The 26,745-nt window shown below is 43.4% G+C and overlaps 1 protein-coding gene across 1 annotated transcript in view; it reads left to right on the top strand.

Annotated features, from left to right (window-relative positions):
* The first annotated feature begins 3,769 nt into the window (after positions 1-3,769).
* The window catches only part of LOC120978841 (sodium-coupled monocarboxylate transporter 1-like), a 98,622-nt gene continuing 75,646 nt past the window's right edge, over positions 3,770-26,745 (top strand). Inside the window, 1 exon segment of the mRNA XM_040407218.1 lies at positions 3,770-4,205. Within this exon segment, the coding sequence (XP_040263152.1) occupies positions 3,855-4,205 (351 nt within the window). The 5' untranslated portion in view covers positions 3,770-3,854.

The following is a 26,745-nucleotide window of genomic DNA, read 5'->3' as shown; positions in this document are numbered from 1 at the left end:
TTTTTTTTTTTTTTCATACAAAGTCTCATATTCCACTAACTTGTGACAAAAAATAAAAATTTCCATGAACTCACTATGCCCATCAGCGAATACCTTGGGGTCTCTTCTTTCCAAAATGGGGTCACTTGTGGGGTAGTTATACTGCCCTGGCATTCTAGGGGCCCAAATGTGTGGTAAGGAGTTTGAAATCAAATTCTGTAAAAAATGACCAGTGAAATCCGAAAGGTGTTCTTTGGAATATGGGCCCCTTTGCCCACATAGGCTGCAAAAAAGTGTCACACATCTGGTATCTCCGTACTCAGGAGAAGGTGGGGAATGTGTTTTGGGGTGTCATTTTACATATACCCATGCTGGGTGAGAGAAATATCTTGGCAAAAGACAACTTTTCCCATTTTTTTATACAAAGTTGGCATTTGACCAAGATATTTATCTCACCCAGCATGGGTATATGTAAAAAGACACCCCAAAACACATTCCTCAACTTCTCCTGAGTACGGGGATACCAGATGTGTGACACTTTTTTGCAGCCTAGGTGGGCAAAGGGGCCCACATTCCAAAGAGCACCTTTTGGATTTCATAGGTCATTTTTTACTGAATTTGATTTCAAACTCCTTACCACACATTTGGGCCCCTAGAATGGCAGGGCAGTATAACTACCCCACAAGTGACCCCATTTTGGAAAGAAGAGACCCCAAGGTATTCGCTGATGGGCATAGTGAGTTCATGGAAGTTTTTATTTTTTGTCACAAGTTAGTGGAATATGAGACTTTGTATGAAAAAAAAAAAAAAAAAAAAAATCATCATTTTCCACTAACTTGTGACAAAAAATAAAAAATTCTAGGAACTTGCCATGCCCCTCACGGAATACCTTGGGGTATCTTCTTTCCAAAATGGGGTCACTTGTGGGGTAGTTATACTGCCCTGGCATTCTAGGGGCCCAAATGTGTGGTAAGGAGTTTGAAATCAAATTCTGAAAAAAATGACCTGTCAAATCCGAAAGGTGCTCTTGGAATATGGGCCCCTTTGCCCACCTAGGCTGCAAAAAAGTGTCACACATCTGGTATCTCCGTACTCAGGAGAAGGTGGGGAATGTGTTTTGGGGTGTCATTTTATATATACCCATGCTGGGTGAGATAAATATCTTGGTCAAATGCCAACTTTGTATAAAAAAATGGGAAAAGTTGTCTTTTGCCAAGATATTTCTCTCACCCAGCATGGGTATATATAAAATGACACCCCAAAACACATTCCCCACCTTCTCCTGAGTACGGAGATATCAGATGTGTGACACTTTTTTGCAGCCTAGGTGGGCAAAGGGGCCCATATTCCAAAGAGCACCTTTCGGATTTGACAGGTCATTTTTTTCAGAATTTGATTTCAAACTCCTTACCACACATTTGGGCCCCTAGAATGCCAGGGCAGTATAACTACCCCACAAGTGACCCCATTTTGGAAAGAAGAGACCCCAAGGTATTTCGTGATGGGCATAGTGAGTTCATAGAAGTTTTTATTTTTTGTCACAAGTTAGTGGAATATGAGACTTTGTAAGAAAAAAAATAAAATAAAAAAATCATCATTTTCCGCTAACTTGTGACAAAAAATAAAAAGTTCTATGAACTCACTATGCCCATCAGCGAATACCTTAGGGTGTGTACTTTCCGAAATGGGGTCATTTGTGGGGTGTTTGTACTGTCTGGCCATTGTAGAACCTCAGGAAACATGACAGGTGCTCAGAAAGTCAGAGCTGCTTCAAAAAGCGGAAATTCACATTTTTGTACCATAGTTTGTAAACGCTATAACTTTTACCCAAACCATTTTTTTTTTACCCAAACATTTTTTTTTTATCAAAGACATGTAGAACTATAAATTTAGAGCAAAATTTCTATATGGATCTCGTTTTTTTTTGCAAAATTTTACAACTGAAAGTGAAAAATGTCATTTTTTTGCAAAAAAATCGTTAAATTTCGATTAATAACAAAAAAAGTAAAAATGTCAGCAGCAATGAAATACCACCAAATGAAAGCTCTATTAGTGAGAAGAAAAGGAGGTAAAATTCATTTGGGTGGTAAGTTGCATGACCGAGCAATAAACGGTGAAAGTAGTGTAGGTCAGAAGTGTAAAAAGTGGCCTGGTCTTTCAGGGTGTTTAAGCACTGGGGGCTGAGGTGGTTAAAGGGAACCTGTCACCATAAATATGCTGTGTTTAATTTGCAAGGAGCATTTTATAGAGAAGTAGGAGCTAAGCAGATTCCTATATAGTTTTGTAAGAAAGATTCAGTAAAACTTTTATTCCATTCATTTAAATTCTTGCTCAGTCTAGGCTTTGAAGTCAAAGAGGATGTCCTATCAGTGATTGACAGCTATTTCTATATGCAAAGTCATAAATGGAGGGATGTCAGTCTCTGATAAGAACGTTCTGAGGGAAGAATGAGCTGTGAGGAGACTGTAACTGAGACTGAAGGGCTGCAGATAGGTAAGAGAGGCAACTAAGGGCTCTTTCACACCTGCGTTATTGTCTTCCGGCATAGAGTTCCGTCGTCGGGGCTCTATGCCGGAAGAATCCTGATCAGGATTATCCTAATGCATTCTGAATGGAGAGTAATCCGTTCAGGATGCATCAGGATGTCTTCAGTTCCGGTACGGAACGTTTGTTGGCCGGAGAAAATACCGCAGCATGCTGCGCTTTTTGCTCCGGCCAAAAATCCGGAACACTTGCCGCAAGGCCGGATCCGGAATTAATGCCCATTGAAAGGCATTGATCCGGATCCGGCCTTAAGCTAAACGTCGTTTCGGCGCATTGCCGGAGCCGACATTTAGCTTTTTCAGAGTGGTTACCATGGCTGCCGGGACGCTAAAGTCCTGGCAGCCATGGTAAAGTGTAGTGGGGGGCGGGGGAGCAGTGTACTTACCGTCCGTGCGGCTCCCCGGGCGCTCCAGAGTGACGTCAGGGCGCCCCAAGCGCATGGATCACGTGATCGCATGGATCACGTCATCCATGCGCATGGGGCGCTCTGACGTCATTCTGGAGCGCCCCGGGAGCCGCACGGACTGTAAGTATACCGCTCCCCCGCTCCCCGCTCCTACTATGGCAACCAGGACTTTAATAGCGTCCTGGGTGCCATAGTAACACTGAACGCATTTGGAAGACGGTTCCGTCTTCAAATGCTTTCAGTACACTTGCGTTTTTCCGGATCCGGCAGGCACCTCCGGCAACGGAAGTGCATGCCGGATCCCAACAACGCAAGTGTGAAAGAGGCCTAAGGCTCCAGTGAGCTGCTGCTGCTCATGTCAAGCTGAGAGTTAGAAACAGTCGATGAGTAAGGGCTCGTTCACACAAACGTTTTTGGCGTTCCGTATACGGGCTCTTTTTTGAGTTCCGTATACGGAACAATTCATTTCAATGGTTCCGAAAAAAAAAACTGAATCTACTCCGTATGCATTCCGTCTCCGTATTTTCGTTTTTCCGTTCCATTCAAAGATAGAACATGTCCTATTATTGCTCGCAAATCACGTTCCGTGGCTCCATTCAAGTCAATGGGTCCACAAAAAAAAAACGGAACACATACAGAATGTACTTTTGGGCATGAAATAGCTGTGTTGCAATTCCATCTGTTGTCACACTGAGACAATGACAGCCTTGTCCTGAGGCACAATCGCATGCACACCTTGCCAGTCTCTGAGGACTCTGTGTACTTTGATGTTTTCATTCCTTTTACTCAGTTACTAAATGCTGTTCTGATTTACATATAACTGTTCAGAGGTAGCTGGGAGACAGTTAAAGCGTAGAATCACCACTTGGCTACCCACATTCCTTTTGTTGCAGTCATTCAGATTCAAACTCACATTTGAGTAACTATGGCCACTGCAGGTGACATTGGTACTTTTTCAGTATGGGACTATGTAGTTTTTGGCCTCATGCTCCTCATCTCTGCTATTATTGGGATTTACTATGCATTTGCTGGTGGTGGACAGAAAACCTCAAAAGATTTCCTAATGGGTGGCAGGAGTATGACTGGAGTCCCAGTGGCTCTTTCTCTTACTGCCAGCTTCATGTCTGCAGTTACAGTGTTGGGTACCCCATCAGAGGTGTACAGATTTGGTGCCATGTTCAGCATATTCGCTATAACTTACACCCTTGTTGTGGTGATCACATCTGAAGTATATCTGCCAGTGTTCTACAGACTGGGCATCACCAGCACCTATGAGGTAAGTGCAGTTAGATATAAAGAATAAATGTACAGACCTTAAAGAGGTTATCACACAAAATGTTTCTCACCTAGTGATAATAATGTGAATGGCAGGGGGCCTGACTCCTAGGACCACCACTGCTCACTAGAATGGAGGTCACCCTATTTCTCCTCACTGCATGACCACAATGAAGAGGAGTTTGAATGGAATAATAGACAGTGGGCTAATGGAGATAGACGATCGTTGTGAGACCCCAAGTGATTGCACATTTATCATCTAGTCAGTGGATAGATAAATGTTTTTTTCACACATCTGAGAGCTTGTTACAATAGTATCCAGTCTAAATGATCCTCTGAGTTCCTCCAAAACTGATACACTTTACATGCATTAAACATATTAGTAATCTCTTGACAGATTTTTGCTGCGGATGATTTAGCTCATGGTGTATTACCTAGAATGGATAAAATTGCAGCAGACTCTAAGGCTCCATTCACACGTCCGCAAAATGGGTCCGCATCCTTTCCGCAATTTTGCGGAATGGGTGCGGACCCATTCATTCTGTATGGGGACGGAATGGATGCGGACAGCACACAGTGTGCTGTCTGCAGCCGCAATTGCGGAGCGCGGCCCCGATTTTGGGTCCGCAGCTCCGCAAAAAGATAGAGCATGTCCTATTCTTGTCCGCAGCTTGCGGACAAGAATAGGCATTTCTATGGGGGTGACGGGCTGGTGTGTTGCGGACCCGCGATTTGCGGGTCCGCAACACACCACGAACGTGTGAATGTAGCCTTAGAGTACATCCACATAGGACATATACCCTGTTCCCTTTTTGAATGTTTTGAGATTAAGATTTTTCTATTTTTACATTTCTTTCTGATATACTTATCCAGGTAACTTCTCTGAATGTATGCAATATACTAAATTTTCCCCTGCTCTAGTTTTAATGAATCTCAATGTGCCTACTCCTTATCTAGAGATGTAATCACTAAAAAAGCTAGCTTCTACGTATAGACTTTAAATGGCCTGAATCACTGTTATCATTTTTAAAACGTCTTTAACCCCTTAAGGACCCTTGCCGTACATGTACGCCACAGGATGTGACTTAAGGACCAGTGACGTACATGTACGGCAGGCTGATTGGGCGGGTGCAGGAGCTGCGCCCACCCGATCAGCAGCACGGACCCGGCAGTCACTGACAGCCGGGTCCCTGCTGCATACGGCGGCATTGGTGAAGACACCGATGCCGGAGTATTAACCCCTTGTATGCGCAGTCAAAGCTAGGTATCGCCGTGTCCGTAACAACCTGCTGTATAAAAAAATCACATGATCTAACCCCTGAACACATGACCTTATATCACAAAAAGTGTATTACCAAGCGATCAAAAAGTCATATGCACCCTAAAATAGTACTAATCAAACAGTCATCTCATACTGAAAAAAATGAGCCCCTATATAAGACAGTTGCCCAAAAAATAAATATGGCTTTCAGAATATTGAGACACTAAAAAATAATTTTTTTCAAAAATGCTTTACGTAAAACTGAAACAAAGAAAACTAAAAAAGTAGTCATATTTGGTATTGTCGCGTCCGTAACAACCTGCTCTATAAAAATACCAGATGATCTAACTTGTCAGATGAACATTGTAAATAACAAAAAATAAAAACGGTGCAAAACAGCTATTTTTTGTTACCTTGCCTCACAAAAAGTGTAATATAGAGCAACAAAAATTCATATGTACCCTAAAATAATATCAACAAAACTGCCACCTTAACCCATAGTTTCCAAAATGGGGTCATTTTTTGGAGTTTCTAATCTAGGGGTGCATCAAGGGTCTTCAAATGTGACATGGCAACTTAAAATATTATATGGTGTTCCTTTCCTTCTGCGCCCTGCCGTGTGCCCGTACAGCAGTTTACGACCACATATGGGGTGTTTCTGTAAACTACAGAATCAGGGTAATAAATATAGAGTTTTGTTTGGCTATTAACCCTTGCTTTGTTAGCGGAAAAAAATGGATTAAGGCCTCGTGCACACGACCGTTGTGTGTTTTGCAGTCCGCAAACCGCGGATGGCATCCGTGTGCGTTCCGCAATTTGTGGAAACGCACAGACAGCCTTTAATATAACTGCCTATTCTTGTCCGCAAAGCGCGGACAAGAATAGGACAGGTTATATTTTTTTTGCGGACCACGGAACGGAGCAACGGATGCGGACAGCACACGGAGTGCTGTCCGCATCTTTTGCGGCCCCATTGAAATGAATGGGTCCGCATCTGAGCCGCCAAAACTGCGGCTCGGATGTGGACCAAATCAACGGCCGTGTGCATGAGGCCTAAAATAGAAAATCTGCCAAAAAAGTGAAATTCTGAAATTTCATCTCCATTTTCCTTTAATTCTTGTGGAACACCTAATGGATTAACAAAGTTTGTAAAATCAGTTTTGAATACCTTGAGGGGTGTAGATTTTAAAATGGGGCCATTTATGGGTGGTTTCTATTATGTAAGCCCCAAAAAGTGACTTCAGACCTTAACTGGTTCTTAAAAATTGGGTTTGGGAAATTTTCTTAAAATTTTTTAGATTTAGAAACATGAAGTAGACATATAGGAAATGTCAAGTAACTACTATTTTAGGAGGTATCACTATCTGTTTTAAAAGCAGAGAAATTGAAATTTGGTAAATTTTGGTATTTTTTTGTAAATAAAAATGAAATATTTTAACTCTAATTTATACTGTCATGAAGTACAATATGTGATGAGAAAACAGTCTCAGAATTTCTTGGATAAGTAAAAGCGTTTTAAAGTTATCACCACATAAAGTGACACATGTCAGATATGAAAAAAATGGCCTGATCATTATGGTGAAAAATGGCAGGGTCCTGAAACTGTTAATTTGTAGTGAAAAATAAGTGACTATGTCACTGTTGATAACAAATGCAAACTAGCTGTTTCCAAAAAAAAAAGAAAGCTGTGCCTCTAGTGCCACCAGATATGAAGTAGCTATCCTAAAAGTCAATGTTTAACCTTTTAAACAGGTCTTGAGATAAAATTTAGGATTATAGCTAAGCCAGTACCTCATCTACAGACTGCTTTTTTGGGGTGATTGTCCCTCATCAGGGCAGAGCAGAGAGAACTTGCTTAAAGTGAATGTGTCATCAGAAAATGACCTGTTTTTATGTTCAGGATATTTTAAAAGAATTTTTGATTACCGGTATGTTATTTTTAATTTAATTTTCGATGTCAACATATATATTTCAACAAAAAACTAATTCCTGCAGTTTTCACTCTGGACACTAAGCCTAATAATAGGGGCCACTTCTTGGTCTATACACATCACTTTACTAGATGACTTTTCTAGAGCATGCCTAAAAAACTCTCTCATAGAAGTCAATGAGGTCCCCTCCAGTCCAATGTGTCGATGGCCCATGTGGCTGCTCTTAATGCTTTCTAGATGCTGTTAAGAACAGCCAGGCAAGATGGCCGCCCCCATAATAATGTTTAGAAAATGGAAAAAATAAATCTGCAATCAGAAAATAAAAACAAATTAGATAAAAAGAATATGTGTCACTATTTGGTTTCAGCAGATAAAATTTTTGGTGACACATTTCCTTTAACCGCCTCCGGACCGCCTAACGCAGGATCGCGTTCCGGAGGCGGCAACTCTGCGCACAGTCACGCATATACGCGTCATCTCGCGAGACGCGAGATTTCCTGTGAACGCGCGCACATAGGCGCGCGCGTTCACAGGATTGGAAGGTAAGCGAGTGGATCTCCAGCCTGCCAGCGGCGATCGTTCGCTGGCAGGCTGGAGATGCGATTTTTTTAACCCCTAACAGGTATATTAGACGCTGTTTTGATAATAGTAATAATAGTAATAAGTAGCACCAAACACCACTACACTACACCCCCCCTGTCACTTATTAACCCCTTATTAACCCCTGATCACCCCATATCACCCCATATAGACTCCCTGATCACCCCCCTGTCATTGATCACCCCCCTGTCATTGATCACCCCCTTGTAAGGCTCCATTCAGACGTCCGTATGTTTTTTACGGATCCACGAATACATGGATCGGATCCGCAAAACACATACGGACATCTGAATGGAGCCTTACAGGGGGGTGATCAATGACAGGGGGGTGATCACCCCATATAGACTCCCTGATCACCCCCCTGCTATTGATCACCCCCCTGTAAGGCTCCATTCAGACGTCCGTATGTTTTTTACAGATCCACGGATACATTGATCGGATCCGCAAAACAAATACGGAGGTCTGAATGGAGCCTTACAGGGGGGTGATCAATGACAGGGGGGTGATCACCCCATATAGACTCCCTGATCACCCCCTTGTCATTGATCACCCCCCTGTCATTGATCACCCCCCTGTAAGGCTCCATTCAGACGTCCGTATGTTTTTTACAGATCCACGGATACATGGATCGGATCCGCAAAACACATACGGACGTCTGAATGGAGCCTTACAGGGGGGTGATGTCACGACGGACGTGCACTCAGTATAAAAGATAACACACCAACCAGGCTCTGGATGAGAGACAGGGGAAGGGTCACCTCCTAGTTTTATCCCTGACCTCTTTCCCTGCACTGCTCAGCCCACAGGCAGACCTTGAAGGTAGGTGTGCTGTGTCCTCCAGCCTGGACTGACAAAACCCTGAACTCCCTGAGATGGTGAAGTGGGGAGATAGGAGCAGCCTGCTCGCACAGAACCTGGATGGGATAGATGACACAAACAACCAAACAAGAAATGACACTTATCTTCTGAGAACAGGAACTGACAGCCAACCTTCTCTCCAAACTTCCCAGACCAAAATGATCAGTATAATCCGCTCAGAGCACTTAGCTGGAGGCCATTCAAACTAATGACTCCACCCAGTGCACTTGATGAGAGGCGGATCCAGCACGGCACCAAAAAAAATACTAAACTCGTGCTGCTATCCTGGCCGACCTCCGCACATCGTCAGAGTGGGGCATGACAGTACCCCCCCCCCTCTACGGGTGACCTCCGGACACCCTGGACCAACCTTATCCGGATGGGACCTATGAAAGGCCCTCACCAGTCGGCTGGCGTTGACATCTGACGCCGGAACCCACATCCTCTCCTCAGGACCGTATCCCCAGGGCCGGATTAAGAGCATCATGGGCCTGGTGCTGAGGATTTTTCTGGGCCTTTTTATGGAACTGCACTCAGTGTCTTAATTACATATATATTTTATCGATACCATTAAAGTATTTTGTTCCTGCAACTACCCCTTCATTTGGCGTCTATCTTGGCAACATGGAGGGGGACCCTGAGGGTGGGGCACCCTCAGGGCACTATAGTGTCAGGAAAACCGCTTTGTTTTCCTGACACTATAGTGATCATTTAACATTACTATGAAGATTACTGTTTTCTAGCTGCTGTGGACTGTGGACAACAGCAGCTAGAAACAGTAATTTTCATAGAGCTGTGTTATGATTTATGGACACAGAACTCAGCATGCTTAGCCAGTCAGATAGAAGGTTGGCTAAGCATGCTGAGAGCTGTGTCTAAATAACATAACACATTAAAGGGATTCTGTCACCAGGTTTCACCCCTGTCAGCTAAAAATATGCTGATGTTCAGGGCTTCTTCACGATTCCTAATGTGGGCTTATAAATGTCATCTGTGGGCTTATTTAGCTAAAAAACAGCTTTTACTAACCTGTCAGTCAAACAAATAAGGTGCCCAAGGGGATGTTAATGAATGCAAGGTGTCGGCCGCACCCGCCGCCGTTCGTGCCCAGCGCCGCCTTTCCGGACTTCTGCGCCGCCTCCTAATCCTCTGTGCCGCCTCTCGCTCTCCCTCCCTCCCCCCTCCTCCTGCTGTAAGATCTCGCACATACAGGGGTTGAGCGAAATGCCGGCGCATGCGCACTTCGCTGTAAGAAGCCAAATGGAGAAGTCTGCACGGGCGCATCAGGCAGAGCCCTGTGCGCAAGCGCGAGATCTTACAGCAGAAGGAGGGGGAGGGAGGGAGAGCGAGAGGCGGCACAGAGGATTAGGAGGCGGTGCAGAAGTCCGGAAAGGCGGCGCTGGGCACGAACGGCGGTGGGTGCGGCGGGCATCTTGCAACCATTAACATCCCTTTGGGCACCTTATTTGTTTGACTGACAGGTTAGTAATAGCTGTTTTTTAGCTAAATAAGCCCACATATGACATTTATAAGACCACATTAGGAATCGTGAAGACGCCCTGAACATCAGCATATGTTTAGCTGACAGGGGTCAAACCTGGTGACAGAATCCCTTTAAAGAAATTACTGTTTCTAGCTGCTGTGGACTAGCAGCTAGAAACAGTAATTTCTTTAATGTGTTATGTTATTTAGACTGAGCTCTCAGCATGCTTAGCCAGTCAGTAATTTTCATAGTACTGTTATGATTTATGGACACAGCTCTCAGCATGCTTAGCCAGCCTTCTATTTGGCTGTGCTTCTTGAGAGTCACAGTCCACAGGCTCAGAAACAGCCAGATAGAAGGCTGGCTAAGCATGCTGAGAGCTGTGTCCATAAATCATAACAGCACTATGATTGTCCTTCCAACTGGATGAGTTTATCTGATACCTGCCCTGCTCCAGAAGCTCCTGCTGTCTCGCGGGCTGGTGTGGCTGAGCGCTGTGGGCCGTGTGCTGGTCGAAACTGCTGAGTAGGTTGTACACAGCGCAGCGTGCAGGAGGGATAACCGCGGGCGCACTGAGGTCATATCCGGCGGGCCGCGGCATTACAGGAACCGCACCAGCGACTCTGACGTCCTGCCGCCGGATATCCTGTGACATATATCCGGCGGCAGGACGTCAGAGCAGCTGGTGCTGTTCCTGTAATGCCGCGGCCCGCCGGATATCACCTCAGTAGTGATAGGAAGTTCGGATCTTTCAGATGAATCGGTTCATGAATCGGATCTTCGGTTCACTTGCTGAGTCACTGACTGCTGAGCTGACTCGCAAGTGAACCGAAGACTCTAGGTGCCGGTGCGCATGCGCAGATGCTATCCATTCGATTCACTTGCTGCTGCTGACTCAGTCGGCTCTTCAGCTCTCTAATGAGTGAGTCAGGATCAGGAAGAGGGGTTGATTATAGTGAAGGGAAGGGAAGCTGAGGCTGACGCCGGACAGGAGGACTCAGGAGCTGTCACTGTGGTGTGCATTGTTGTCTGTTGTGCATTGTTACCCACAGTGACAACAGTCTGACACTGACAGTAGTACAACGAGCCAAGTGAAGTGAAATGTGAATGCACAGGGAAAACTATGTGCTGATAACAGTATTACAGTAACACAGTCACTGGCTGATAATAAAATAGTCCCCACAGTCCCCACTTAACGGAATCCATAAAGGAGATGTGAACCCACCCTTAGTTATATAGCTACTGAATGAGATGCCTTTAACATATTTATCTCCTGAGAAGCCAATTTGATCCTAAAGGGTTAATTCAACCTGTAATCTAAACTCTGTGTCATCTGTCACTTCTCTTATCTCTCTGCTCCTGTCAAAGGCGTACATACAAATCACTGGGCCCCATAGCAAGAATCTAAATTGGGCCCCCATTCCCCTTTTATAGCCCCTCCCACTACCCATTCCAGGCCTCTCTCTTTGTTCCATGAACTATGTTCGCTGCTGTTTTATAATTTATGCCATCAGGGCCGGATTGGGATTACAAAACAGGCCTGGCACACAAACGAGGTATAATAGATATAGTATGTATAGTGTATACAGCAGTGTACTGATATGTGAGGAACGTGGTATAATATATGCAGTGTGTACAGGTATATAGTATATACAGCAGTGTACTGATATATGAGGTATAAATTACAGCTCGTACCTCACATATCAATCCAATACTGTATATACAATATACCTGTACACACCATCTATTATACCTCGTACCTAACATATCAGTACACTGCTGTATATACAATATATCTATACACACTGCATATATTATACCTTGTACCTCACATATCAGTACACTGATGGCGCTGTTATGTGGGGGATCTGTGGATGACGCTGTTATGTGGGGGATCTGTGGAGGACGCTGTTATGTGGGGGATCTGTGGAGGACGCTGTTATGTGGGGGATCTGTGGATGGCGCTGTTATGTGGGGGATCTGTGGATGGCGCTGTTATGTGGGGGATCTGTGGAGGTGTAGATCTGTGGATGGCGCTGTTATGTGGGGGATCTGTGGATGATGCTGTTATGTGGGGGATCTGTGGATGGCGCTGTTATGTGGGGGATCTGTGGATGACGCTGTTATGTGGGGGATCTGTGGATGGCGCTGTTATGTGGGGGATCTGTGGAGGACGCTGTTATGTGGGGGATCTGTGGATGACGCTGTTATGTGGGGGATCTGTGGATGGCGCTGTTATGTGGGGGATCTGTGGAGGACGCTGTTATGTGGGGGATCTGTGGATGACGCTGTTATGTGGGGGATCTGTGGATGGCGCTGTTATGTGGGGGATCTGTGGAGGACGCTGTTATGTGGGGGATCTGTGGAGGACGCTGTTATGTGGGGGATCTGTGGAGGACGCTGTTATGTGGGGGATCTGTGGATGGCGCTGTTATGTGGGGGATCTGTGGATGGCGCTGTTATGTGGGGGATCTGTGGAGGTGTAGATCTGTGGATGGCGCTGTTATGTGGGGGATCTGTGGATGATGCTGTTATGTGGGGGATCTGTGGATGGCGCTGTTATGTGGGGGATCTGTGGATGACGCTGTTATGTGGGGGATCTGTGGATGGCGCTGTTATGTGGGGGATCTGTGGAGGACGCTGTTATGTGGGGGATCTGTGGATGACGCTGTTATGTGGGGGATCTGTGGATGGCGCTGTTATGTGGGGGATCTGTGGAGGACGCTGTTATGTGGGGGATCTGTGGAGGACGCTGTTATGTGGGGGATCTGTGGATGGCGCTGTTATGTGGGGGATCTGTGGAGGTGTAGATCTGTGGATGATGCTGTTATGGGGGATCTGTGGCGGACGCTGTTATGGGGGACCTGCGGAGGACGCTGTTATGGGGGACCTGCGGAGGACGCTGTTATGGGGGACCTGCGGAGGGCACTGTTGTGGGGGACCTGCGGAGGGCACTGTTATGGGGGACCTGCGGAGGGCACTGTTATGGGGGACCTGCGGAGGGCACTGTTATGGGGGACCTGCGGAGGGCACTGTTATGGGGGACCTGCGGAGGGCACTGTTATGGGGGACCTGCGGAGGGCACTGTTATGGGGGATGTGTGTTATGACACATGGGGCCACGAAGGGGGCCAGCATAAGACACACATATAGCATCTTATGCTGGTCCCCCTCATGGCCCCATGTGTCCCTTCATGTGTTAACTCTCCTATTCATAAAATGGCCAGCCTCTGTACTTTCACTATGAATGCACTCACACTGCAGAGAGCGAGCCGACCGGCGCGTGACTGACGTCACTGTCACGCTCCTCCCACTTAATTCAGGAAGCAGGAGCGTGACTAAGTGACGTCAGTCATGCGCCGGCCGGCTGCCTCGCTCGCTCCCGCTTGTCGCTGCAGTGCATACATTGTAAAGTAAGTACAGAGGCTGGACCTGTTATCAATAGGACAGAGGACTTTTTTTTATCAATAGGGGCCCCTTCATATATAATAATCGCGGCATTTTCGGCTCGGCCGAATCGCCAAACCGCATTTGCCGATTATCGCGTTTCCATTATTTCTGCGATATATCGTGCAGCCCTAATATATATATATATATATATATATATATATATATATAGATGTGAGGCATACAAGGTATAATACTGTAGATGCAGTGTTTATAGAAATATGTGGTCAGTTATGCATTATAGTCACTGTGTGTGTGAGGTACATGAGGTAGTGGTCACTGTAACTGTCTGAAGTATTATACATGAGTGAGCAATGAGTAAAAACAGGGCATGGAGGGGGGGGTAAATGATGAAAAGTGGAGGACCTCCTCTTACCACTCCATTCCAGTCTGTATGGATCAATGCAGAGCTGATTGTGAACTTCTAATACTTGCTGTTAGGGGTTGAAGGACCTGTGATGATGTCCTCACAGGTCCTGGCAGATGTACCTTTCAAACCTAGGAACTACACCATTTTTGGTGCAGTTCCTTTGCTAGATTCTGCAGGACCTGTGATGCTGAAGATGATGTCATCGCAGGTCCTGGCAGATGCACTGTTCTAACCTGGGAACTACACTTTACACTGTGCAGTTCCCTTACAGGACCTGTGAAGACTCCCTGTACTACTCAGATGACTCAGACCTGCCAGTGCTTGCCTTGCCTCAGCTCTGATTGGTTGGTGGGCGGGGAGGGGAGGGGCTGGCAGAAGCAGCTTCCACTCTAGGATCATATTACGCTCCTCCCGAGTCCCGCCCTCAGGCTCCCTGCTGCCAGTGTGAGGTCAGCGTCTCTGCATTGTCTGTGCTCTATGTGACGCTGCGCTGTGTACAACAGAGGACTATTAACCCTCCCGACGGCCTTTTGGCTGGCATATGGGCCTGTTTTATGGTAGGGGCCTGGAGCTGCAGCTCCATCAGCCCCTACGTTAATCCGGCCCTGCGTATCCCCTCCAGTGCACCAGGTACTGGAGGGAACCCCGCAGAACTCTCGAGTCGAGAATCCTGGAGATCTCGAACTCCAAGTTTCCCTCGACTAGAACAGGAGGAGGAGGCGATGGTACCACCGGTTTAACATATTTTTTTAGTAAAGACTTGTGGAAGACATCATGGATCCTCCAAGTCTGCGGCAGATCCAGTCGAAACGTCACAGGATTGATCACCGCAGAAATTTTATATGGACCAACAAATCTTGGACCCAGTTTCCAAGATGGCACTCTCAACTTGATATTCTTAGTGGACAACCACACCAGATCACCCACACACAGGTCCGGACCAGTCACACGTCTCCTGTCAGCCATTCGTTTATACCTCTCACCCATCCTCTAAGGACAAGAATGAGGACCAGTCCTCCTGATTCTCAGCCACAAAGCACCTCAAGTAGGTCTCCAGGTTTTGATTGGTACGCTCCGTCTGACCATTCGACTGTGGATGAAAAGCCGACGAGAAAGAAAGTTGAATGCCAAGTCGAGAGCAGAACGACCTCCAAAACCTGGAGACAAACTGCGTGCCCCTATCAGAGACCACATCTTAAGGAATACCGTGCAATTTCACAATATTGTCCACAAAAATCTGCGCAAGAGTCTTAGCGTTAGGCAGACTTGTTAGTGGTATAAAGTGAGCCATTTTACTGAAACGGTCAACTACCACCAAAATCACTGTTCTCCCGGAGGAACTCGGCAGGTCCGTAATAAAGTCCATGGACAAATGCGTCCAAGGACGAGATGGAATAGACAATGGAAGAAGTGAACCAGGCGGTCGAGTATGAGCAACCTTTGAACGAGCGCAGGTTTCACAAGCTGTCACGTAATTCTCAATACTCTTACGCAACCCTGGCCACCAGAACCTCCGGGACACCAGATCACAGGTGGACTTACCACCAGGGTGTCCAGCGAGAACAGTATCGTGATGTTCCTTGAACACCTTGTATCGTAGGCCCTCAGGAACAAACAACCTCCCTGGGGGACACGAACCAGGAGCCCCCTCCTGAGCTCCCAATACCTCCATCTCTAATTCAGGGTACAGAGCGGAGACCACCACTCCATCCGCCAAAATCGGCGCTGGATCTTCTGAATCACCTCCCCCAGGGAAGCTGCGAGACAAGGCATCTGCCTTGATGTTCTTGACCCCTGGGCGAAAGGTAACCACGAAATTGAACCTGGTAAAAAACAATGACCATCTGGCCTGTCTAGGGTTCAGACGCTTGGCAGATTGCAGGTAAGCCAAATTCTTATGGTCTGTATACACAGTAACGGGGTGAGAAGCCCCCTCTAACCAGTGACGCCATTCTTCAAAGGCCAACTTGATAGCCAACAACTCCCTATCTCCAACATCATAATTCCTCTCGGCGACCGAGAGCTTCCTGGAGAAGAAGGCACACGGGACCCACTTGCCAGGAGAAGGACCCTGCGAAAGCACTGCCCCAACCCCCACCTCTGATGCATCAACCTCGACCACGAATGGCTGAGATACATCCGGCTGCACCAGAATGGGAGCAGACGCAAAACGCTCCTTAATAGCCGAAAAGGCCTGCAATGCTTCATCCGACCAGACAGAGACATCAACGCCCTTCTTGGTCATATCAGTAAGAGGTTTGACTAGCGTGGAATAATTCTAAATACATTTTCTATAATAATTCGTAAACCCCAAAAACCGCATCAAAGCTTTCTGATTCTCCGGTCGGTCCCACTCCAGAACCGCCCGGACCTTTTCGGGGTCCATACGAAAACCGGAATCAGAAAGCATGTATCCCAAGAATGGAAGCTCTTGCACCGCAAACAAACATTTCTCCAATTTGGCATATAACTTATTCTCCCGAAGGATCGTCAAAATCTGTCTCACATGATCCTGATGGGTCTTCAGATCAGGAGAATAAATTAAAATCTAGGTAGACTACTACGAACCTCCCCACCAAGTGATGAAAAATATCATTGACGAATCGCTGAAATACCGCTGGCGCATTTGTCAACCCAAAAGGCATTACCAGGTTCTCAAAATGACCCTCGTGTGTATTGAAGGCCGTTTTCCACTCATCCCCCTCCTTGATCCTGATCAGATTGTATGCTCATCTCAAATCCAACTTGGAGAACACCTTGGCTCCAACAATCTGATCAAAAAGATCAGAGATCAAAGGCAGGGGATATGGATCCCGGACTGTAATACGGTTCAGCTCCTGGAAATCCAAACACGGTCTCAGTGATCCATCTTTCTTCTTCACGAAGAACAAACCTACAGCCACTGGAGACTTAGATGGTCTAATATGACCCTTTGCCAAACTCTCGGCGACATACTTTCGCATGACCTCTCTCTCGGGTTGAGAGAGGTTGTAGAGCCGAGACTTAGGCAACTTAGCCCCCGGAATGAGATTCACTGGACAATCATAGTCACGATGAGGGGGCAATTCCTGAGCCCCACCCTCCGAAAAGACATCCGAAAAATCAGAGAGATACTGAGGCAAGGCCGTAACGGACACTTCAGAAATAGATGTGACAAGACAATTATCCGAACAAAACTTGCTCCAACCAATGATTTGTCTCGCTTGCCAGTCTATAATTGGGTTATGTCTAGACAACCATGGCAACCCCAAAACTATTGGAGCTGGCAAATCCTTCATGACGAAACAGGAAATAATCTCAGCATGTGCCTCACCCACCCTTAAATGAATACCATGAACAACGTGAGTAAGGCTCCCTTGAGAAAGGGGGGAAGAATCAATAGCAAAAACACGAATCTCGTTCTCTAACGTGCAAGTACTTAGTCCCAGACCCTGAAGAAACAGAAAGTCAATTAAATTTACCCCAGCACCACAATCAAGAAAAACATCAACAAACACAGTTCTAGACTCTAGCGCCACCATAGCTGAAAGGAGAAAACGAGAACTGCAGGGAACTTGCATACCAGTCTGCTCCACCACACCATTCATACTACCAAGTGTGAGGGGAGTTTTTTTTTTTGGTATATGTAAGTAGAAAGACTGAGCACTCGCCAGCTGGACCAAGTGAAGACCAAGAACAAATATATGTAATGTAAGAATAATTTATTAGTGGAAAATTAATAAATAGCCCTGAACTTATAGCAATAAAATATAAAATACAATGCTAATATAAAATGATGTAGTACCCAAATAGCGAATTAGAATGTAATAATAACACCTGCATAAATACAATAATATAACATAGACAATGCTAAAAAGAGATAAAAAAGGGCAAATATGGTAATATAAATGATATAAAAGACAATATAAAATGTAGAAGTGGTTTATATATTCGATATGTATTCAGTATATATTCGATGAACCACTACACAGTCCAGTGAAGAAATATGCCAGGTATAATGTCCGATGATAAAAGCGGATAAATGTCCCTGTATTTAAAGAGATAGATTCGCTTGTATAGGAACAAATCAACGTACAGTCTAGTAATAGGAATGCACCTGTTATATGCCGTCTGTTGTGAGTATAACCGTGGCGTCCCACGAGGCTCACTGAATCAGATTAGGCAATACCTGGGTCTAGTCGCTTGCTCAAGGTGGTCATGTAGCTCTCAGCATGAGAGATCTCTTGGTAGCTTTTCACCGATCTTGCAAGCCTGGACCTAGTTGGTAATTATCAAGGCGTCTTACTTTGTTCGTATTTGCGCGGTGTCACTGTTCCGGCAAAGTTAGGATCCAATTGTCGGGATGTTGGGGTCTCATAAATGTTCATCAGCTGATGTCCAAAGTGTACAGAAACCAAACGCGTTTCGGGGTCCTTTCCTGGCCCCTTCCTCAGTGGTGGTCTGTAAGAGGGGTTTAATCCTCCTTTTATACCCAACATCCCTTAAAGTAAGGTGGAGCGAAAATATGGTAGTGGATCTGGTCATACATAAATCCTGGCATGGATCAGTCCAGATAATTGTTCTTTTTATACAGAAAAGTGTTGTTTTTGCCATCATTCTAAGTAATCATGTTGTCTGGCATAACTCAACTATAGTCATCACATTGTCTGGCATATTTCGATTTTCAACTCTAATTTCAGCAAATCATGTTGTCTAGCATTTCTCAAGTTTATTATACAATATTTTCATGTGCGTTAGCAATGCGGTTTCTTGCTTTACAAAACGCAGATGCGGTTTTTCCCAGTGCATATGCGTTTTGTTGTCCTTTATATATAGGAGTATAAATTATATTATTTTTCGTTTGTTTTACATCATAACATACTATTTGACTAAAAATAAGAATAAAAAATAAAAAATAAAAAGAATATACAATTATAATATACATTTTTATAAAAGATATAAGATATAAAATTTAAAATATAAAATATGTGTTAAAATATGTATATCATTATCTATGAACTATACATATGTGAAGGCACAGACATACATTTTAAATATAATATCACAAACATTTTATTATATTATAAGAAAAAATTTATATATAAAATATGACAATATTTAAGAAGTATTTGAAAAGATTAATACGGACTATCTTAAAACGGTGTTGAAAGCTGTATTTCATGATCCCTATTTATAGCCAATTTGTAACTTGATTGTAGAGTCACCGGAGAGGAGAGTGAAAGAATGGTGGCCGCCCACCAGAGGCGGACCAGAGTGGGTATTGATTCCACCTCTGGGCCACATCGGGAGGGGGGCCACCACCCCCACGGGAATGTGTTATAGAAAGCCGAACAGTTCAGATTCGGCATTCAAGCCCATGGGTATAATTGAGTCGAAATTATATATAAACCGTGTCTCGACGCGGGACATGTGTTTAATGTTGTCCCCTCCTCTCCAATGAGGTCTAACTTTTTCAATACCAGCAAAAGAAAGACAGCTTGGGTCTTGGTCGTGGTGCAATTTAAAATGTCTCGACACTGTATGCTTGTCTGATCCACCCCTAATTTTGTAAAAGTGTTCAGAAATTCTTTCTTTTAAAGTTCTTTTTGTGCGTCCTATGTACTGTTTGTTACACGGGCACTGAAGAATATAAATTACATTTTTACTATTACATGTTAAGAAGTCTTGTATTTCATGTTTAAAACCATTGGAGGTGGATATGACATTTGTTGTTTTTTTATTAAAACGTGTCTTTTTACAGTTTGGACAAGTGTTACATCTAAAAAAACCTTTTAAATGGAGCCATCCCTGTAATGAAGGGTCCGAAATAGGGATGCTAGATTTTACCGTAGGGGCAATTTTTAAACCCAAGTTTGGAGCTTTTGTGTAGATTATAGTTGGTTTACTTGGTAATAATGCTCCAATTGTTTTGTCTTTCTGAATAAAGTGCCAGTGTTTATTTAGAATTTTTTCAATTTTTTTATATTGTGTGTTGAAAGGGAGAACTATGTTTGTGCGTTCTAATCCTGGCATTTTTTCTTTTTCTGTCAGATTATCTTTAGGGGTTTTGTCAAAGAACGTCTGTCTGTCCAATCTTTTGATTTTGTTTAATGATTCTTCAATACATTTTATTGGGTATTTTTTATCTACAAACTGTGATTTTAAAATCTCTGCTTCTTGTTCAAAGGTTTCATTATGAGTACAGTTCCTTTTTAGACGTCTAAATTGACTACTAGGGATGTTGAGTAGCCACCTAGGTAAATGACAGCTAGAATACAGAATAAAACTGTTTCTGGCTGTCGGTTTTTGGTATGTGGAACACAGTAATCTGTTCTGTTCGACTTTAATGTTGAGATCCAAAAATTCTAGATGCGTCTTACTAATATTGGAGGAGAAGCGAAGATTCAGTTCATTTGTATTAATTTGGTCCAAAAAGGAATTCAATGTGGTTTCACTTCCCCTCCAAATAAAAATCACGTCATCGATATAGCGATACCATAGCACCAGGTCCGACCCCAGCTTCTGGTCTATATTTAATGTTTCCCACTCAGCCATAAATAAGTTGGCATAGCTGGGGGCGAACCTGGTGCCCATCGCTGTTCCGGTGATTTGTAGGTAGTAGTCCGTATCAAAGAAAAAATAATTGTGTTTTAAAATTAATTCTACTCCCTCCGCTATAAACTCAATTTGTTCATTATGGAACATTTTACTATTTTTAAGTTGATTTTTCATTGCTAATACCCCTTGTGCATGGTCAATTGATGTATATAGTGTCTGTACATCTAGGGTACCTAGGATCCATTGAGGGTCATATTTTAATTTTTCAATAATATTTACAATTTGTGTTGTATCCTTGATGTAAGACCTAGTATTTTTCACAACCGGTTGAAGTAGGTTGTCTATATACTGAGAGAGGTTTGCCGTTAAGGAGCCAATGCCCGAAATAATAGGGCGGCCCGGTGGGTTAATTGGGTTTTTGTGCACTTTAGGTAAGCAATAAAAAACTGGGAGTCTACATTGTGTGTCTAAAATGAATTTAGTTTCGTGATCTGATAGGATTTTATTGTCTGTGCCTTTATTACAGTAATTTTTTAAAATATTTTTAAAATCATCTATGGGGTCTGCATTTAATTTGATGTAGGTCTTCGTATCCGTTAACTGTCTCCTACATTCATTAGTATATGCTTCAGTGTTCATAATTACAATAGCCCCGCCTTTATCGGCGGGGCGTATTGTGATATTTTCCATCGATTGTAGATTTTTTATTGCTTGGACTTCCAAATTGGAAAGGTTAGGTCTCATATTTTTTATTTTTAGTGACCTTAATTCCTGTTCTACATTTTTTCTGAATGTGTTCATTTCAATACTGGGCATTGGCTCCTTAACGGCAAACCTCTCTCAGTATATAGACAACCTACTTCAACCGGTTGTGAAAAATACTAGGTCTTACATCAAGGATACAACACAAATTGTAAATATTATTGAAAAATTAAAATATGACCCTCAATGGATCCTAGGTACCCTAGATGTACAGACACTATATACATCAATTGACCATGCACAAGGGGTATTAGCAATGAAAAATCAACTTAAAAATAGTAAAATGTTCCATAATGAACAAATTGAGTTTATAGCGGAGGGAGTAGAATTAATTTTAAAACACAATTATTTTTTCTTTGATACGGACTACTACCTACAAATCACCGGAACAGCGATGGGCACCAGGTTCGCCCCCAGCTATGCCAACTTATTTATGGCTGAGTGGGAAACATTAAATATAGACCAGAAGCTGGGGTCGGACCTGGTGCTATGGTATCGCTATATCGATGACGTGATTTTTATTTGGAGGGGAAGTGAAACCACATTGAATTCCTTTTTGGACCAAATTAATACAAATGAACTGAATCTTCGCTTCTCCTACAATATTAGTAAGACGCATCTAGAATTTTTGGATCTCAACATTAAAGTCGAACAGAACAGATTACTGTGTTCCACATACCAAAAACCGACAGCCAGAAACAGTTTTATTCTGTATTCTAGCTGTCATTTACCTAGGTGGCTACTCAACATCCCTAGTAGTCAATTTAGACGTCTAAAAAGGAACTGTACTCATAATGAAACCTTTGAACAAGAAGCAGAGATTTTAAAATCACAGTTTGTAGATAAAAAATACCCAATAAAATGTATTGAAGAATCATTAAACAAAATCAAAAGATTGGACAGACAGACGTTCTTTGACAAAACCCCTAAAGATAATCTGACAGAAAAAGAAAAAATGCCAGGATTAGAACGCACAAACATAGTTCTCCCTTTCAACACACAATATAAAAAAATTGAAAAAATTCTAAATAAACACTGGCACTTTATTCAGAAAGACAAGACAATTGGAGCATTATTACCAAGTAAACCAACTATAATCTACACAAAAGCTCCAAACTTGGGTTTAAAAATTGCCCCTACGGTAAAATCTAGCATCCCTATTTCGGACCCTTCATTACAGGGATGGCTCCATTTAAAAGGTTTTTTTAGATGTAACACTTGTCCAAACTGTAAAAAGACACGTTTTAATAAAAAAACAACAAATGTCATATCCACCTCCAATGGTTTTAAACATGAAATACAAGACTTCTTAACATGTAATAGTAAAAATGTAATTTATATTCTTCAGTGCCCGTGTAACAAACAGTACATAGGACGCACAAAAAGAACTTTAAAAGAAAGAATTTCTGAACACTTTTACAAAATTAGGGGTGGATCAGACAAGCATACAGTGTCGAGACATTTTAAATTGCACCACGACCAAGACCCAAGCTGTCTTTCTTTTGCTGGTATTGAAAAAGTTAGACCTCATTGGAGAGGAGGGGACAACATTAAACACATGTCCCGCGTCGAGACACGGTTTATATATAATTTCGACTCAATTATACCCATGGGCTTGAATGCCGAATCTGAACTGTTCGGCTTTCTATAACACATTCCCGTGGGGGTGGTGGCCCCCCTCCCGATGTGGCCCAGAGGTGGAATCAATACCCACTCTGGTCCGCCTCTGGTGGGCGGCCACCATTCTTTCACTCTCCTCTCCGGTGACTCTACAATCAAGTTACAAATTGGCTATAAATAGGGATCATGAAATACAGCTTTCAACACCGTTTTAAGATAGTCCGTATTAATCTTTTCAAATACTTCTTAAATATTGTCATATTTTATATATAAATTTTTTCTTATAATATAATAAAATGTTTGTGATATTATATTTAAAATGTATGTCTGTGCCTTCACATATGTATAGTTCATAGATAATGATATACATATTTTAACACATATTTTATATTTTAAATTTTATATCTTATATCTTTTATAAAAATGTATATTATAATTGTATATTCTTTTTATTTTTTATTTTTTATTCTTATTTTTAGTCAAATAGTATGTTATGATGTAAAACAAACGAAAAATAATATAATTTATACTCCTATATATAAAGGACAACAAAACGCATATGCACTGGGAAAAACCGCATCTGCGTTTTGTAAAGCAAGAAACCGCATTGCTAACGCACATGAAAATATTGTATAATAAACTTGAGAAATGCTAGACAACATGATTTGCTGAAATTAGAGTTGAAAATCGAAATATGCCAGACAATGTGATGACTATAGTTGAGTTATGCCAGACAACATGATTACTTAGAATGATGGCAAAAACAACACTTTTCTGTATAAAAAGAACAATTATCTGGACTGATCCATGCCAGGATTTATGTATGACCAGATCCACTACCATATTTTCGCTCCACCTTACTTTAAGGGATGTTGGGTATAAAAGGAGGATTAAACCCCTCTTACAGACCACCACTGAGGAAGGGGCCAGGAAAGGACCCCGAAACGCGTTTGGTTTCTGTACACTTTGGACATCAGCTGATGAACATTTATGAGACCCCAACATCCCGACAATTGGATCCTAACTTTGCCGGAACAGTGACACCGCGCAAATACGAACAAAGTAAGACGCCTTGATAATTACCAACTAGGTCCAGGCTTGCAAGATCGGTGAAAAGCTACCAAGAGATCTCTCATGCTGAGAGCTACATGACCACCTTGAGCAAGCGACTAGACCCAGGTATTGCCTAATCTGATTCAGTGAGCCTCGTGGGACGCCACGGTTATACTCACAACAGACGGCATATAACAGGTGCATTCCTATTACTAGACTGTACGTTGATTTGTTCCTATACAAGCGAATCTATCTCTTTAAATACAGGGACATTTATCCGCTTTTATCATCCGACATTATACCTGGCATATTTCTTCACTGGACTGTGTAGTGGTTCATCGAATATATACTGAATACATATCGAATATATAAACCACTTCTACATTTTATATTGTCTTTTATATCATTTATATTACCATATTTGCCCTTTTTTATCTCTTTTTAGCATTGTCTATGTTATATTATTGTATTTATGCAGGTGTTATTATTACATTCTAATTCGCTATTTGGGTACTACATCATTTTATATTAGCATTGTATTTTATATTTTATTGCTATAAGTTCAGGGCTATTTATTAATTTTCCACTAATAAATTATTCTTACATTACATATATTTGTTCTTGGTCTTCACTTGGTCCAGCTGGCGAGTGCTCAGTCTTTCTACTTACATATACCTTAAATCCCCTTTATGACTGGGTGAGTCATAGCAGACTTAGCAGCACCCACTTCCACAGCTGTCTACAGAGTGAGCCACCATACCTTAATTGAGTTTTTTTTTTTTTTCTCTTTTTTCTTTATCTCTTTCCCCTGTGGTTCAACATACGGACAAGAAAAAACAAAATGACCCCTCTTCCCACAATAGAAACATAGATTGTGCAATTTTCGAAAGTCTCTACTATCCGAATGGCAAGATATCTGACCTAACTGCATGGGTTCCTCCCCTACCCCAGAGTAACAAGCAATATCACCCTGGGCAGCTGATGAAACAAAACCACACGCAGGAGGAATCCCCTGCACGGAGGGGCCCTTACACCTCTCTCTGATACGTCTATCCAAACGTATAGCCAAAGACATTGCGTTCTCCAAAGTATCTGGGTATTCATGAAAAGCCAGAGCATCTTTCAACCTTTCAGATAACCCCTGACAAAACGTAACGCGGGGTCGTTCCACCCCGACTCAGTAGCCCACCTCCTAAACTCTGTGCAGTAAACCTCAGCGGTATGTTTACCCTGTAGTAAGTTACATAATTTTGATTCTGCCATCGAAACTCGATCTGGGTCATCGTAAATCAATCCCAGGGCTTTAAAAAATTCCTCCACCGATCGGAGGGCCAGAGAACCGGGCGGCAGAGAAAAAGCCCAGGATTGCGCGTCCCCTTTAAGCAAAGACATGATGATACCCACCCTCTGATCCTCATTACCTGATGAAAAAGGGCACAATCGAAAGTACAAATTACATGACTCTTTGAAACTGAAAAAATCATCAGTACCCCCTGCAAATTTCTCAGGAAGAGCGACTTTAGGCTCCACAACAATTTGACCTGTACCTGAAGCCAGCACCCTCTGACACTGTGTGACCGAACTACGCAGATCCGCAACCTCCAGGGACAAACCCTGCTTGCGGTCAACCAGTGCATCAATTGACGCCATCACATAAACGCTGAGCAATGGCAGTCACAGTAGGGCGGATTATAATGTCACGACGGACGTGCACTCAGTATCAAAGATAACACACCAACCAGGCTCTGGATGAGAGACAGGGGAAGGGTCACCTCCTAGTTTTATCCCTGACCTCTTTCCCTGCACTGCTCAGCCCACAGGCAGCCTGGACTGACAAAACCCTGAACTCCTTGAGATGGTGAAGTGGGGAGATAGGAGCAGCCTGCTCGCACAGAACCTGGATGGGATAGATGACACAAACAACCAAACAAGAAATGACACTTATCTTCTGAGAGCAGGAACTGACAGCCAACCTTCTCTCCAAACTTCCCAGACCAAAATGATCAGTATAATCCGCTCAGAGCACTTAGCTGGAGGCCATTTAAACTAATGACTCCACCCAGTGCACTTGATGAGAGGCGGATCCAGCACGGCACCAAAACAAATACTAAACTCGTGCTGCTATCCTGGCCTACCTCCGCACATTGTCAGAGTGGGGCATGACAGGTGATCAATGACAGGGGGGTGATCACCCCATATAGACTCCCTGATCACCCCCCTGTCATTGATCACCCGCCTGTCATTGCTCACCCCCCTGTAAGGCTCCATTCAGACGTCCGTATGTTTTTTACGGATCCACGGATACATGGATCGGATCCGCAAAACACATACGGACATCTGAATGGAGCCTTACAGGGGGGTGATCAATGACAGGGGGGTGATCACCCCATATAGACTCCCTGGAAAAGTTGTCTTTTGCCGAGATATTTCTTTCACCCAGCATGGGTATATGTAAAATGACACCCCAAAACACATTGCCCAACTTCTCCTGAGTACGGCGATACCACATGTGTGACACTTTTTTGCAGCCTAGGTGGGCAAAGGGGCCCACATTCCAAAGAGCACCTTTAGGATTTCACAGGTCATTTTTTACATATTTTGATTTCAAAATACTTCCCAC

Source organism: Bufo bufo, chromosome 1, assembly GCF_905171765.1.
Source record: "Bufo bufo chromosome 1, aBufBuf1.1, whole genome shotgun sequence".
Taxonomy (NCBI): Eukaryota; Metazoa; Chordata; class Amphibia; order Anura; family Bufonidae; genus Bufo; species Bufo bufo.
Note: the sequence above shows the minus strand (reverse complement) of the source record. Positions and strands in the feature narration are given on the sequence as shown.